At 61.9% G+C, this 14,799-nt stretch overlaps 5 protein-coding genes across 5 annotated transcripts; 4 read left to right on the forward strand and 1 right to left on the reverse strand.

Annotated features, from left to right (window-relative positions):
* Nucleotides 1-54: 54 nt before the first annotated feature.
* Nucleotides 55-2,972, forward strand: PLICBS_005728 (uncharacterized protein; the record flags this gene model as incomplete). The annotated part of the gene is made up of 3 exons (XM_018319422.2): nucleotides 55-137; nucleotides 298-2,881; nucleotides 2,961-2,972. 3 exons carry the CDS (start codon nucleotides 55-57, stop codon nucleotides 2,970-2,972), a joined length of 2,679 nt encoding a protein of 892 aa, XP_018181896.2.
* Nucleotides 2,973-4,254: 1,282 nt separating this feature from the next.
* PLICBS_005729 (uncharacterized protein) lies at nucleotides 4,255-6,019 on the forward strand (the record flags this gene model as incomplete). The annotated part of the gene is made up of 4 exons (XM_065600792.1): nucleotides 4,255-4,648; nucleotides 4,701-4,734; nucleotides 4,798-5,380; nucleotides 5,465-6,019. The coding sequence occupies 4 exons, from the start codon at nucleotides 4,255-4,257 to the stop codon at nucleotides 6,017-6,019; spliced, it is 1,566 nt and encodes a 521-aa protein (XP_065456864.1).
* Nucleotides 6,020-6,710: 691 nt separating this feature from the next.
* Nucleotides 6,711-8,456, forward strand: PLICBS_005730 (uncharacterized protein; the record flags this gene model as incomplete). The annotated part of the gene is made up of 4 exons (XM_018319424.2): nucleotides 6,711-6,866; nucleotides 6,991-7,492; nucleotides 7,558-8,200; nucleotides 8,261-8,456. The coding sequence occupies 4 exons, from the start codon at nucleotides 6,711-6,713 to the stop codon at nucleotides 8,454-8,456; spliced, it is 1,497 nt and encodes a 498-aa protein (XP_018181898.2).
* Nucleotides 8,457-9,281: 825 nt separating this feature from the next.
* Nucleotides 9,282-11,096, forward strand: PLICBS_005731 (uncharacterized protein; the record flags this gene model as incomplete). Its single annotated transcript, XM_018319425.2, has 2 exons — nucleotides 9,282-9,284; nucleotides 9,384-11,096. The coding sequence occupies 2 exons, from the start codon at nucleotides 9,282-9,284 to the stop codon at nucleotides 11,094-11,096; spliced, it is 1,716 nt and encodes a 571-aa protein (XP_018181899.1).
* Nucleotides 11,097-11,570: 474 nt separating this feature from the next.
* On the reverse strand, nucleotides 11,571-13,493 carry PLICBS_005732 (uncharacterized protein; the record flags this gene model as incomplete). The annotated part of the gene is made up of 1 exon (XM_018319426.2): nucleotides 11,571-13,493. One exon carries the CDS (start codon nucleotides 13,491-13,493, stop codon nucleotides 11,571-11,573), a length of 1,923 nt encoding a protein of 640 aa, XP_018181900.2.
* Nucleotides 13,494-14,799: the final 1,306 nt, after the last annotated feature.

Here is a 14,799-nt window from a genome sequence, read left to right on the forward strand (position 1 = left end):
GCAGCACTCACAGGCACCACCCGAACCCGACCGTTGCTCACTCTGTCCACCGACATGCCTCAGTTTGGTGCGACCTTTGTGCCCGGCGGCATCGACGACTACTACCTGCCCGAGGTCGTCGCGCCATCTCCGCAAAGGTCAGTTGCACGTTGCTCCAAGTTCTCACACGGGCGCCCCCACGCCCTAGTACTCGACGACGCCCGCCGGTGGCACGCCTGAGACTTGGCTTTGCGTCGCGTTGTTACTGCTTGGTGGGGCTCTGTCGCTGACGACTTTGTCGCTGTATCCGTTTTCCAGGGTAACCCCTCAAGTCCCTCAGAACATGCAAGACGACCTCCAGCGTCTGGAGCTCGAAGCTAGAGAATCGGAACGACAAAGCGACTCCGGAGCCGATTTGCACGGCGATCGCGAGCCCCCACGGCCCCTGCCCGGAGCCGCTGCCGCCCCGACCGCCGAGAGCGACATCAGGGCATATCAAAACAGCGACACGCGGGCCCAGAAGCTCGACAGCATGGGGTGGGATGCGCCCTCGTTTTCGCCCTTCCCCAAGGTCGCGGGGGACAATGTCCCGCCGGCCGACGATGCCAAGGAAGAGATTTTGTGGAATGCGCGCAAGCATGTGCTTCACTCGCAAAATGTCACGATGCAGATAAGCTGGGCCCGCGATGTCCTCACCTGGGCAGAGGTCGCCATGGAAGCGGCCGCCCGCGATCCTCCCGAGAAGGCCCGATCATCGACCCCACGAATCGAGCACGAGCTCCGCATGGACGCCGTCAACATCATCAGCTATCTGGCACGCCAGGAGCACCCAGACGCCCTCTACATCCGGTCCAAGTGGCTCGAATTCGGCAAGTTTGGCCACCGCATCGACAAACGCGAAGCCTACAGTGGCTACAAGCGGGCCGCGGAGCTGGGCAACGCACGCTCCGAGTACCGCATGGGCATGCTCTTTGAGCAATCAAACGACATGTCCAAGGCCAAGGAGCACTACTACCGGGGCATGAGCCTCAAGGACTCTGCGGCCATGTACCGCATGGGCATGATGAGTTTGCTCGGTCAGCATGGCGAGACCAAGGACTACCCTCGGGGCCTGGAACGCATCCAGCAGGCCGCCGACTCTTCCGATGAGGACGCGCCGCAGGGGTCGTACGTATATGGCATGCTGGTCGGCCGCGACCTCCCCGACATTGCCGTGCCCGATGGACTGCTCCCGTACAACCTGGAAACCGCCAAGATGTACATTGAAAAGGCGGCATACTTGGGCTTCGCCAAGGCCCAGCTGAAAATGGGCCAGGCATATGAGCTCTGCCAACTTGGCTGCGAGTTCAACCCGTCCTATTCCCTCCACTACTACGGGCTGGCAGCCAAGCAAGGACTCCCGGAGGCGGCTCTCGGAGTCAGCCGCTGGTTCCTGTTTGGGTACGAGGGCGTCTTCAAGAAGAACGAGGAGCTAGCTTTCTCGTATGCCCAGGAAGCCGCTGCGGCCAAGCTCCCGACTGGCGAGTTCGCCATGGGCTACTATTACGAGATCGGAATCCACGTCAACAAGAGCGTCTCGGAGGCGCGCCGGTGGTATCAGCTTGCCGCTGATCACGGCAACAAGGACGCCGTCGGTCGCCTTGACTCGCTCAGCCAGGACAAGAGTCTCTCCAAGCAGGATCACGAGACAACGACGCTTACTCGCATCAAGTCTCAGCATGGATCCCAGCGGGGCAGGCGTCCGGAGCGGTTCAAGCAGCCGCAGCAGATGCCCACCTTGGACGAGGGCAGCGGAACTCCCACCGCCGCCGAAGGACCTGGATATCCACCGATGACTGCGGTGAATCCATCCTCGACAGGGCCGTCCCCTCAACCCTCGCCAGGTATCAAGCCGACGATTGTATCGGAGCATGCGACATTCCCGGACCCGTCGCGTGCCTCGGTGGTTGGCTCGGAGCGACAGCCAGCCTTCAACATCAGGCTGGACTCGGCCGCGCCGCAGCCGGTGCGGCCTCATTCGACTGCGCCGTATCCCGATGATGAACGGCCTGCACCGCTTAATGTGATGCGGCCTCGGTCCACAGCTCCGTATCCGGAGGACGATGTGCGCGGCTATCCGAATTCCCATTACAACCCAGCTATAAACCCTTCTCAGGGACCGCCGGCCGATCGACCGATGAGCGCATTCGGTGTCAACACGCAAGCAGCAGGGCCTCGGCCGATGCCAGGATCTCAAAGTACGGGAAGTCTCCAGCCGCTGGCGCAGCCGCCGTCGTCGCGAGGCCGCTTCGCATCGGCTGGCTACGATGCGCCAGGCGGGCCCGGAGCCTATCGCCAGCCGAGCCCCGGCCCCAACCCGAGCGGTCGGCCATATCCTACGCCTGAGGATCTCCAGGGCCGGCCGGCGAGCGCGGCGCCTTATCCAGGCGGCGGCCCTGGCGGCAACAGACTTCAGAAGCAGCCGCCGAGGCAGCCCTACGGCGGTGGCCAGGCCCCCTATCCGCCGGCGGCGGCAGAACCCGGACGCGACTACGGCCCTCGGACGTCGTCTCGACCCATATCTGAGGCGCCGCCGCCGCACCACGACCCTCGTATCCCGCCTCAAGGCCACGAGCGCTTCTCCAGAGTTCCCGGTGCCACTGGTCGACCTGAGCGGCTGAGCTCCCTCCCTCAGGATGGCCAACGGCCACCAAGAGTGCCGACAGGGCTCGGTCAGGGAGGGTCCAATTCTCCCCGGCCGGGTGCGGGCCGGGTTGGAAGCGCTCCGCCAGGACCTGGTCAGGGCCTACCCAGCCCAGGTCTCCATCCATCGGCAACAGCACCGGCGAAGCCGCCGCCGGCCAAGGGCCCGGCAACATTCGAGGACATGGGCATCCCGCAAGGGAAGCAGGAGGGCGACTGCGTAAGTATTGGCCCACCGAATCCAGACGGTGAAACCCCGCGTGTCTGGTGGTGCAGCACAACTGACGATAGTGGCACAGGTTGTCATGTAATGTTTGGACGACAGATGGGCATCGGGGTGTTGAGGGCGTGCTGCCGAAACGGCCAGGGCATGGCTTGTCTGGGAGCCAAGCCGATGGCTACGAGTTTGTTGGGCGGGTCATGTAGAAGGCAGGCAACACGTCGCGTGCTATTTGTAGGACATTGGAAAGATGGGTAACTTGATAAGCATCCCACGGTGGATCTCTTGCATTGGTGGGGAGAGTGTAGGCACTTTGGCAAAGCCGGCATTTACCAGGAGTCGGAAGAGGGAAATGGAATTCGGTTTCAGGACAGGCAGGACAGCAGAGCACCGCAGAGCACAGCACAGCAGAGCACAGCATGGCAGATCAATCTTGGGCGTGTGTTTGTTTGGAGTCGAGATTTGTCGTCGAGGACCGCCTCCCGCGGTCAAAGTTGGTGTCGTGGTTCCGGGGTTGTGTATCTGGTGTGGTATGGAATAAAGCCGACTCCCGATCGGAGGGGGTGGGGGCCACATGAAGGGGGGGAGGGCGCGCTCGACCAGGTATGGCCTGGCAGGGCTGGTGTTTCCTTCTGGAATCCGAGGGCTTGACACACACATACATCCACAGACGGGCTCTCTGTCGCCGAGATCGCAGCGGGTATTTGCTTAAGCCGTTTGCTGGTTGGCGCTCGTTGGCTCGACGGCTCCATCGGGAATAACGGATCGTGTCCGGAAACTCCACCGTGCGCCCTCTGCGCAACAAGACGAGCTGGACCATTTGCATTTTGCCTGTGGTTGGGTTTCTCGTCTTCTTGGGTTTCTTCTTTTCTTTGCGGTCCGTTCGGCCCCCGATGATTTACTTGGGAAAAACGAGGCACAGCGCGGACGACTTTGAGTACGACGTCGCCCCCCAAGCCTCAGGCCCTCGTTGAACTCTACTATACACGGAAGCTCCAACGAAGCACAACAAAGTACGTAGCCGTCTCCGGAACGGACCATCTCCAAGCACAAGTGAGGGCGCGCGCGCCAAGTCGACTAAGCTTAGTGCTCGACAAGAGCGGAGTTCCACCCCCGAAAGAATCGGCAATTGAATCCTGGGGGGGACAAGAGGCAAGAGTCAACACAGGACCGGTTCGTTCGCCCTTTGGTCGGCTGGAGTGTCGAGGGTCCTTGTTCACGGCTGGAGTGTGACACTTGCAACTAAACCTTGCTCCATCCAAGGAGAAACGGGCAGCAGTTGTCGCCGTGTCCTCGGTTTTTGTCGCCGTCGTTTGCTGCACAGCTGGAGACCTCTCGTCGGCTCTCACCGCCGCCGCCCTGGATCGCCGGACATGGCCGCCTCGTCAAGCAGCGAGGCGGGCGACTTGGAGAAGCAGCCGTTGCCGACCGAAACGGCACCGCCCCGCAACCACCATCTGGATGAGACCAAGGAATACAGCGTCGATGATGATGACGACGCAAAGACCACAAAGCGCGACGGCATCGCGCGCCGGGGCAGCAGAGCCTCCAGCGGCCGCGGGCGTGGCCTAGCGTCACTTCACAGCAGCCGCAGCTCCTCCTCAGAGGGCGATGGAGAGGCGGGGGACGAGGACGAGGTCGAGGTGGAAGAGGTCATTGGGGAGGAGCACCCAAGCGTCCTCGACAGAGTCTTGAGTCGGGTCACGTCCAAATCTAGCTATGATCCCGGGCCGCCCCCGGACGGGGGCTGGCTGGCGTGGACGCAGTGTAGGTCGTGCCGGCGATGCGAGCTACGGCCGAGAATACTGACCGGCGGTAGGCCTCGTCGGGCACATTGTCATCTTTAACACCTGGTGAGTGAGCAGCGTGCCTTTCCCATCCCATTGAGCAGTCATTCTAACGGTGCGTGTATCCAGGGGCTGGGTCAACTCCTTCGGCACGTTCCAAACCTACTACACGGAGCTCCTCCAGCGGCCGCCGAGCGACGTCTCGTGGATCGGGTCGCTCAACGTCTTCCTCCTCTTCTTCGTCGGCACGCTGACGGGCCGCCTGGTCGACGCGGGCTACTTCCGGCTCGTCTTCCTGACGGGCACGGCCCTCCTCGCCGTCGGCATCTTCACCATCTCGGCGTGCACCACGTACTGGCAGTTCCTCCTGGCGCAGGGCCTCTGCCTCGGCATCGCGCACGGCTGCCTCTTCTGCCCGACCCTGGCCGTCCTGTCGACCTACTTCCTGCGCCGGCGGGCCCTGGCCCTGGGCGTCGCCGCCTGCGGGAGCGCCACCGGCGGCCTCGTCTTCCCCAGCATGGTGCGCCAGCTGCTGCCGCAGGTCGGCTTCCCGTGGACGGTGCGGGCCATTGGCTTCGTCCAGCTGGCCACCATGGTCGTCGCCAACCTGCTCGCGCGGCCGCGCATCAAGCCGCGCCGGGCAGGGCCGCTGGTCGAGTGGTCGGCGTTTGGCGAGCTCGAGTACACCTTTTACGCGGCGGGTGCCTTCTTTGTGAGTGAACCCCTTTGACGGCTCCTGCGTGTCCGGGTGAGTGAGTGACTGTCCTGACTGACCAACGACGGTGCCGGCGCACAGAACTTCTGGGGCGTGTACTTTGCCTTCTTCTATGTGGCCGCCTTCTCGCGCGAGGCGCTGCGCCCGCCCATGTCGTACCCGGACTCGCTCAACCTGCTGCTTCTGCTCAACGGCATCGGCACGGTCGGCCGGCTGGTGCCCAACTACGTGGCGGACCACGTCGGGGCGGTCAACGTCTTCATCCCGACGTCCATCGTGGCGTCGGCCCTCGTCTTCTGCTGGGTCGCCATCGACACGCCCGCGGGCATGTACGCGTGGGTCGTCTTCTACGGCATCGCCGCCGCCGGCATCCAGAGCCTGTTCCCCGCGGCGCTGTCCTTCCTGACGACGGACCTGCGCAAGCTCGGCGTCCGCATGGGCATGGTCTTCACCATTGTCAGCTTCGCCGTGCTGACGGGCCCGCCCATCGCCGGCGCCATCATCAACGGGCCCGGCGGGTACACGGGCGCCCGGGCCTTCGCGGGGAGCTCCATCGCCGTGGGCTGCGGCTTCCTGGTTGCGGCAAAGGTGACCAAGATGCGCAAGGCGGGACAGGGCTGGAGGGGGAGGATATGATGAGGGATGCGCCTCCGGTTGTGGTGCTCCTCTGCATGTGTTTGAAGACCTCTTTTCTGCATCAGCGAAGGCTATTGTTTCAATCCAGTGACTTATACAAAGCTTGAACTGAATTTGCCCCTAACGGTCCGTTGTCTATCGAGATTCTATGCTATATATATACATGGCGTGTTGGCTGGGCATTTGCCCATTTCGCGAGCTCGTAAAGGCACACACTCAGCAACTTGTGCTACGTAAGAGCAGTACGTACGTATGCTCAACGTCTAAGCCGCCCGGGACTGCAACTCGGTTAACCTTCAGTCGCGCCTCTGCATCTGCATCGCGGGCCGGGCGCCCTCCCAGAGTCCCAGCCTCCCAGTCCCAGACCCCGGCGCGTTTTTTAGACTCGGCGCCCACACCGACATGTCGCTGACTGACCACCGCGCGTTGACCCAACAGGGGGGACGGAGGAGCCAGTCTTGTCGCTCTTGTGTCTCACTCATCGCCCTCTCTCTCGTGGCCGAGGTTGCATGCGTGTGGGCGTCGAGTTAAGGTTAAATAGCTGGTCGGGGTCGCTCACCACACACGCAGTGCTATGGCCTCTCCTCCCTGGTTGTTGTCTGCCACCGAGGGTAATGACGACGGCGCCGCTGGCGACGAAAACGACAACGGCGAGGGTATAGAAGACTCTTTTGCAGTTATGCGCAGCGATATGTCGGGCCGTGGGAGGAAGACGGCCGAGGACAAGGCGGCCATTGTCGACGACGGCGATGCCGAGGCCGGCGCGGGAGTGGTAATCGTCAGTGAAGATGATGCTGCCGCGCCCGCGAGCGTGTCTGAGGAGGCGAACCGGCGCATTCGCCGACTGGTACGTACGATTGTACGAGTGCAGAAGCACTTGAAAGCCCCGTGACGTTTCCCTGTTCCCTCTCATCCTTCTCCTCCATCACCGTTTCGCACGTCCCAACGGCTCATGTTCCCCATGCGTCTAGCTCGACCGGCGAGTCCTCCCGCTCGTCTGCTGCCTCTACGTCCTGTCGTACCTCGACCGCGGCAACATCGGCAACGCAAAGACGGCCGGTGCGAAGCGCGACCTGGGGCTCGACTCGTCGCAGTGGGCGTGGGTGCTCAACGCCTTCTACGTCTGCTACGTCGCCTTCGAGTGGACCACCATGTTCTGGAAGTTCTTCCCCGCCCACGTCTACGTGTCTGTCCTCTGCCTCTGCTGGGGCGCCGCGGCCATGAGCTCGGGTGCCGCGCGCAACATGGCCCATCTCGTCGTCGCCAGGGGCTTCCTCGGTGTCTTCGAGGCAACGTTTGGGGCGGGAGCGCCCTACTTCCTCTCGATGCTGTACCGGCGCAAGGAGCTCGGCTTCCGCATGTCGCTTCTCGTCGGCATGTCGCCGCTCGCCAACACCTTTGCGTCGAGCCTGGCGTACGGCATCACGCAGATTCGCGGCTCTCTCGCACCCTGGCGCCTGTTGTTTATCATAGGTGAGTGGAAGATGCTTGCCTGGGAGAGCCAAGTTGGTTCGACGGCGCTGACTGCTCGACGCCAGAGGGTTCCTTGACGGTACTCTTCGCCCCTGTCGCGTATTTCCTCCTCATAGACTCTCCGTCGACGGCCCCGTTCCTGTCTAAAGAAGACAAGGTGCTCGCCGTCCAGAGGCTGCAGCTCAAGGACTCGACCGCCAAGGGTGGTGTCAAGTGGAAGCAGGTCGTGGCAGGCTTCTCCGACTACAAGAACTACGTGCACGCGCTCATCCACTTTTGCGCCAACTACTCCTTCTCGGCGCTCTCCAACTTTCTGCCGAGCATCGTCAAGGACCTGGGCTACGACTCGGTCAAGGCGCAGGGGCTGACGGCGCCAGCGTATTTTGCGGCGTTCCTGGTGTGCGTGGCGGCTTCGTACGCCTCGGACAGATTCGGACGGCGAGGCCTCATCGTCGCCGGGACGTCTGCGCTGGGCGTCGTCGGCTACGGGCTGCTGGCCGCGGTGCAGGACGATGCCCGGGCCGGGACGCGGTACGCGGGTGTCTGGCTGGCGGCGTGCGGCGTGTTCCCGGCGCTGTGCATCAACGTCACATGGGTCCTGAACAACCAGGGCGGCGACTCCAAGAAGGGCGCCGGCCTCGCCATATTCCTGACCATCGGCCAGTGCTCGTCGTTTATCAGCAGTGTTGTGTTTCCCGAGAGCGATGCGTAAGTGACCTGGATTCCACGGCCATGGTCAATAGTCGAGGCTAACGAGACCATGGACAGGCCCTTTTATACAAAGGGATGCGCCATCGGCTGCGGGCTGACGGGCGTCATCCTCGTCTGCTCGCTGTGTATGAGCTTTGCGCTCAGCAGGGAGAACCGGCGCAGGGACTTGATGTACGGCCCCGTGGACCCCAACGTCGAGGTCGACGTGACGAACGAGGGAGACGCGCATCGCAATTTCCGGTACTTGACGTGAAGAACCACTGCCACAGATGGATACATCATATTATGTGCGTATGGATGCGTACGATGAGAGCGGCAAGGGATGCAGTGTACCTAGTGGGCCATAATGTTGTAGCAATGATAGCGTGGCGACGTGATGCACTTCTTATGTGAGACGGGCCGCCGCAGCACTTACACGCAGACATCGCTCATGGAGTCGGATGACGCTCTCTCCACGGCGACGACATCTCTGCTCAGCAGCTGTTGCGGACATGGCAGCAACCTTCAACGACATCGTCCAGGGGGTTGCTGAGTGTCGCCGCGCGTCGGCAGATGGATTGAATCGGATTGGCGATCTTTGGCCGGTTCATCAGGAGGTGATGGAAGGAGCGGGGCGCCGAGATCAACCTGCAAGGGAACCTGGAAGCAATCCATGGATCCCGTGCCGTGCGGTGTGGCTGCCTGGGGGCTGGCGGGAAGGCAGGTGACTGCCCAGGTGGCCCACTGCGGGGAAGCACCTCAAGGCACAGCAGGCCTCAGCGGACCCTTCCAGTGGAGCTACGGGCGCTTTGGGGGGGCTGCCTGCCTGCATAAGCACCCTTCCCGTCCAGGTGACGCAGGCCCGATCGAGTCCCTGTCAAGCCCGTCGCGTGCAACCTCAACTCACCCACCCACCCTTTCCATTCCCCTCCACTCCACATCCAGCCATCTACATCCATCCATCGTCGTCGGCACGCCTTCCTCAGTACCGCTCCCGCCATCGCTGCCGTTTGGCATCCCCCTCCGCCAAACAGCTCCGTCAACACCAGCTCCACGGCCTTGGGAGTTGTCGGTCGGCAGGCAGGACACAATACTCACAATGGTATGCTTTTGTCAACCTCAAAGTGCTCCGCATCCGCGGGCTCTCTCTCTCTCTCCACCAAAGGCAAGCAGAGCAGTCAGCTAACCACAGACATCGCAGGTCTCCGAGCAGAGCCCCCTCCTCTCCAACGAGGGTGAGGCCCAAGCCTCCAACCGCGCCGAGCATGATAGCGACGGCGGCGGTAGCGGTAGCGGCAGCGACATCGACAAGAGGCGCCGCTGGTCGCGCCTGCGCGAGGCTGGCATCTTTGTCTGGGCCCTCGTCGCAACTGCCGCCGTCATCGTCATAGCCGTCTGGGCCCAGCACAACCAGCAAACCTCCCGCGCCCCGAGTCGCTCCGACAAGCGCAACCTCGTCTTCATGGTCTCCGACGGCATGGGCCCGGCCTCTCTTGCTCTTACTCGGAGCTTCCGCCAGCACGTCGATGGCCTGCCCGAGAACGACACCCTCGTCCTCGACAAGCACTTCTGGGGGTCCAGCCGCACGCGCTCCAGCAACTCCCTCGTCACCGACAGCGCCGCCGGCGCCACCGCCTTCTCCTGCGGCAAGAAGAGCTACAACGGTGCCATTTCCGTCCTGTCAGACTACGAGCCATGCGGCTCCGTGCTTGAGGCCGCCAAGAGAGCCGGCTACATGACCGGCCTGGTGGTCACGACGGACATTACGGACGCAACTCCCGCCTGCTTCGCCAGCCATGTCCTTCTCCGCCAGATGCAGGACGACATCGCCCTCCAAGAAGTTGGCCATGGTGTGCTGGGGCGGTCAGTCGATCTCATGCTGGGCGGCGGCCGGTGCCACTTCCTGCCCAATGGCACCGACGGGAGCTGCCGCGCCGACGATGTCGATGTCATCAAGCTGGCGCAGGACAAGTATGGTTGGACCTACACCGACAGCCGCGACGGCTTCGATAAGCTCAAGGGCGGTGACAAGGCGCATCTCCCCCTCCTAGGACTCTTTGCCTCATCCGACATCCCATTCGAGCTAGACAGGAAGAACATGAACGACGTCTACCCCAGCCTCAGCGAGATGGCCAAGACCGCGCTGCGCGCCCTCGAGCGGGCCACGTCCGGCAGCGACAAGGGTTTCTTCCTCATGATCGAGGGCAGCCGCATCGACCACGCTGGACACATCAACGACCCTGCCGCCCAGGTCCGGGAGGTCCTCGAGTACGACAAGGCCTTCAAGGCCGTCCTGGACTTCATCGGCGACACTGATACGGAGACCGTCCTTGTTGCCACCAGCGACCACGAGACAGGTGGCCTCGCCACAGCGCTGCAAGAGCCTGGCCACCTCCCTGTGTATAACTGGTATCCTGAGGCCCTCGCCAAGGCCTCGGCATCGTGCGAGAGGCTCGCGCACAAGCTCCAGGACCACGTCTCGAAGCAGTCTACGCCCCTCTCGCAGCCCGATCTCAAGGCGTGGATCAACAACGAGCTCGTCATTCCCGGGCTCGGCGTAACCGACGCAACCGACGAGGAGCTCTCCCTCCTCGCCGCGGACCCCGAGGGCGCCACCAACAACTTCGCCGCCGTCATCTCCCTTCGCGCGCACGTCGGCTGGAGCACGCACGGGCACACGGCCGTCGACGTCAACGTCTACAGCTCCGGTGGGCCCGAGGCCGACAGGATCCGCGGCAACGTCGAGAACACGGACGTGGGCAAGTTCCTCAGCCACTACCTCGGCGTCGACGTTGATACCATCACCAAGGAGCTGCGCGAGAAGACAGCCCGGCCCCGCGTTGCGGCTGCTGGAGCCGACGAGGCGGCGTTGCAGTGGAAGAGCAGCTACCACGAATACGAGGGTATGCAGTAGAGATCTCATGCTATTGTTGAATGTTGCATTTGAAGCGTATACCTCGGATCTTTTGATCTACTCTTTATCCTTGGGGCACTTGGTATGATTCTTGGGTGGTTTCCCCGGATCTTGCAATCTGGGATTGCGAACAGACATGGCATCGAATACGGCATCGTATAGAGACATGACCTCGAGAGTTCAATCCCTCACGCTATGGTATCTCAAGAATTCACTAGTACACAGCCAAGTCTGCTGAAAAGCATACCAGCCCTGCATCCATTGGTCGCCCATTGAATGAATAGCATCCAGCCTTGGCAACAAGTTGCGCCTTCTAAACCTGTCCTATAAAACGCCATACCAATTGCTCGCGCTCCCAGCCTAGTCCCCTAGAATGACTAGCGGTTCAGGCAAAACCGAGCCTCGAACGCAGCTCGCTTCATCCCAAACATTTCCGCTTACGCACACAAGTTGATCCGCATCCGCTTTCCCTTTTCACTCTTGCGCGCGGTCGATGTTATACCGCACGAAAAGCCGATCCAAGAAGTGGGAGTGGCGGATGCCATTCGGCCGCGCCTTAGCGAACGCCTCGATAGCGTCCGGCAACGAGAAGCCACACCGCTCCACCAGGTAACAGACGATAAAGTACCCAGTGCGATTGAAGCCGTAATGGCAATGCACGCCAATGACGCACTTGTCCGGCTCGTCCCACGCTTCCGCGACGGCACGAGCCTTCTGGCTCTCGCGCAGCTTGTCCACGAGCCGGGTGAAGGCCTCGACTTCATGACCCTCGGGCGGTATCTTTGATACCGTCGGGAACTTGTGATAATGCACACCACCCCGCTCCAGGCCGCGCGGGTCGTAGACTGGTTGATCTTTGGAGATGTCGATAACGTCCTTGATGATCGACGACCACTTGTCCACGAATTCCTTTGGGCAATGCACGTCATCCGCCTCCCGCAGCGTCTTCATGGCTCTGAAAACCGGTTTACCCTCAGGGCCGATGGCGTGCGACACTGGCGCCACCGATTTCCACTTGTTGAGGTTCTTCACGTCCCACTTGCCCTCCCGTGAGAGATACTGCAGCTGCCAGGCAAGAGACAGCCGACCTGTGATCTTGGTCGCCAAGAAGTCTGAGATGAGGCCGGCCAGTGCGCGCGCAGATCGCGGCATGTAGAGCAGGGCGTGGTTCGCCGGCGCTGGAATGACAATGGATTGCACCGACTTCTTGGGGTGGGTTGGCTGGGGAGGGAGCGGCACAGACGCCTTGTCGTCGCCCGACATATCGGAGTCGACAGGCGTCGATACATCGTCATGCGCATCGTCACCAGCGTACTCATTGCCGTCAACACTCTGCCGGGGGTAATGATCGTTCTCCGCAGGGCTGTTGGGGACATGATCGCGGGGCCTCATCGACATGCTCACTGGTGCTGCAGCCTCCGGGCCCTGGACGTCAGACTCATCGTCAGCAGTTTCCGGGACCCCCTTGGCGGCGGAGCCCAGGGCCTCGGCTATCTTGCCCACCTCAGTTGGAGGGGTCAAGTGGTCCTTTTCGCCAGCGATCAGGTAGACGGGAATGTCCAAGCCAGCCCAGATGTCCAGTCCCGGAAGGCCACCATCGGGTTCCCCGTCGCGATATACGGGGAGCGCGCCATAGGCCATGCGCCTGAAAACAGGTGTTCGGCTCTGCTGGTTGAAGCGATGCTGCAAGATCTTGAGGTCTGGCTCGGCTTCCTTGCCCACAAAGCGGGTGACACTGGGACTCTCTGGTCCACCCCGGTTATCCCAGGCTCGCCACAGCGAAAACAACCAGCCCGGTACCCAGAGCAGGCACCGGAACATCATGGACCTGGCCTCGTTCCACGGTCCAGACATGGGACAGATTGCGACGAGACCAACGACGTGATCCGACAGTGCAGTTGCGTGAGAGACGCGCCGATTTGCGAGCCAAGCCGATAAAGTGGTGCCCATGCTGTGACCGATGAGTACCACGCTCTGGCCCGCCTCGCTGTCACGATAATCCTCAATAATAAGCTCGAGCAGCTCGCCCAGAGCCGCCGGCGTGTAAGCGTCCCATGACGTGACAGAGTAGCCGGAGCGGCCGCCACCGGGGAAGTCAACTGCCAGGCACGGGGCCAGGTCCACGAGGCTGCTCAGAAGCGGGTGGAACTGCGCAACAGAGCCACCAAGGCCAGGAATGCACACGATGAGGGGCAGCGAAGCGGGAAGTTCCTTGGCTTTGGCGTGCTGGCGGAAGAAGACGCGGATGTCCGGATACTCAAAGCGGCTCGTCCTGTAGGTTCTGAGCTGGGAGTTGTCCCGAAGGAGTGCTGGATCGGTTTCCACGGGATCGGTAGAATTAGCGACCGGCGGCCGGTCAGCCGTAGTGGTCGATGGTGAGTCACGAACGCCCGTCATGGCTGCGACGGATTCGGGCGTGTTCTATGCTCGCCATATATAAGAAGTAGGTGCTACAAGAGCTAGGCGCTGCGACTGTAGAGATGCTCGTCTCGGCAAGGTAGCAAGTGAGACAAGAGGCGTAACGCGAGGGGGGACGCCGTCGACCGGCAACGGATGCTCAAGGGCGGACTTCAATTCCCGAGTCGTATAATCGGTTTCCGCCTCGCGGTTTCCGCCTTCCTTGCCAGCCTAGACAGTCTTTGGGCAGGCGGGAGGTAGGAGGATAACAGGGCTCGCTCAGTTGGGAGAAGGAAAGCGCAGCTGCCAGGTGGATCTCGGTTTGGGTATCAACGGGCGAGACGACCGACTGAGCAGCCACAGAAGGTGTTTGCTGGCGGTGCGGAACTCATGTCATGAGTTGAGCGGGCGAGGTGGTGAAGCGAGGCAGGTGTGCGCGACGGTGAGCTGCTGCAGGTAATAAATAATTATTGTCGGCGCTGCTGGGAGGCGCGACAGACGTGTCAAACAGGCGGCGACGCACGCCGATGCGGCTGGCGGCTGGCAGGGTGAGACGGAGCGAAGCGAGCTGGCGGTTCAGCAGGTTCCACGTATGGCGCACCACGGCGTACTGTACGTGTGTTCGTGCGAGACTCGAGGGACGTGAGGGTGATGGAGGTGAGGGTTCCAAGTTCCTGCTTTGCCGACGTCAACTCACAGTCGTCGCAATTTTGTCCCCCTGTCCGCCACGAGCCAGCCAATCGTCATGGTGCATGGAGCATGGACCGCCCCCCAGCTCGCTCGCCGGACCGTCACGTCACAGGCTTGACAGGCCCCCCCAGGCTGGCCCGCTGCCCGTCCGTCCACCCGCCTGTCAACGCTGGCGCCACGTGGTGTAACCTACCTACCCTGTGCCGCGCTCGCGCCGTGAGGTGAGCTGGCCATTGCTCGTTTGCCATGCGCTGCGATGCCGATCGCGCCGCGCAATGGTTTCAATTCAGTGGCTTGCTTTGCTTTCTTTGGGTATTCGAGTTTTTCCGTCACATTTTGTGTCGTATGTCGCTCCGCACGGGTTGTGTTGTTGCTGAGGCCGCTGACATTATACACTGGGGAGGCCCTCATGTGTGAAACATGGCGAGCTGGACAGAGAGTTCAGGTAAGCATACGGAGTCCATTTAGTATTCACACCCTCAGTAGCCACGCCTACATTGTCGAGAGTTTCTCCCATGAATCGACCAGAGCGTTCACCCGACTCACAGCCTGGAAGTTTGCCCGCCCCGCCGTAGATATCATACAGTTGCATCCATGAGCTGGCTTATCATACTAT

Source organism: Purpureocillium lilacinum, assembly GCF_023168085.1.
Source record: "Purpureocillium lilacinum CBS 284.36 DNA, scaffold_4, whole genome shotgun sequence".
Classification (NCBI taxonomy): domain Eukaryota; kingdom Fungi; phylum Ascomycota; class Sordariomycetes; order Hypocreales; family Ophiocordycipitaceae; genus Purpureocillium; species Purpureocillium lilacinum.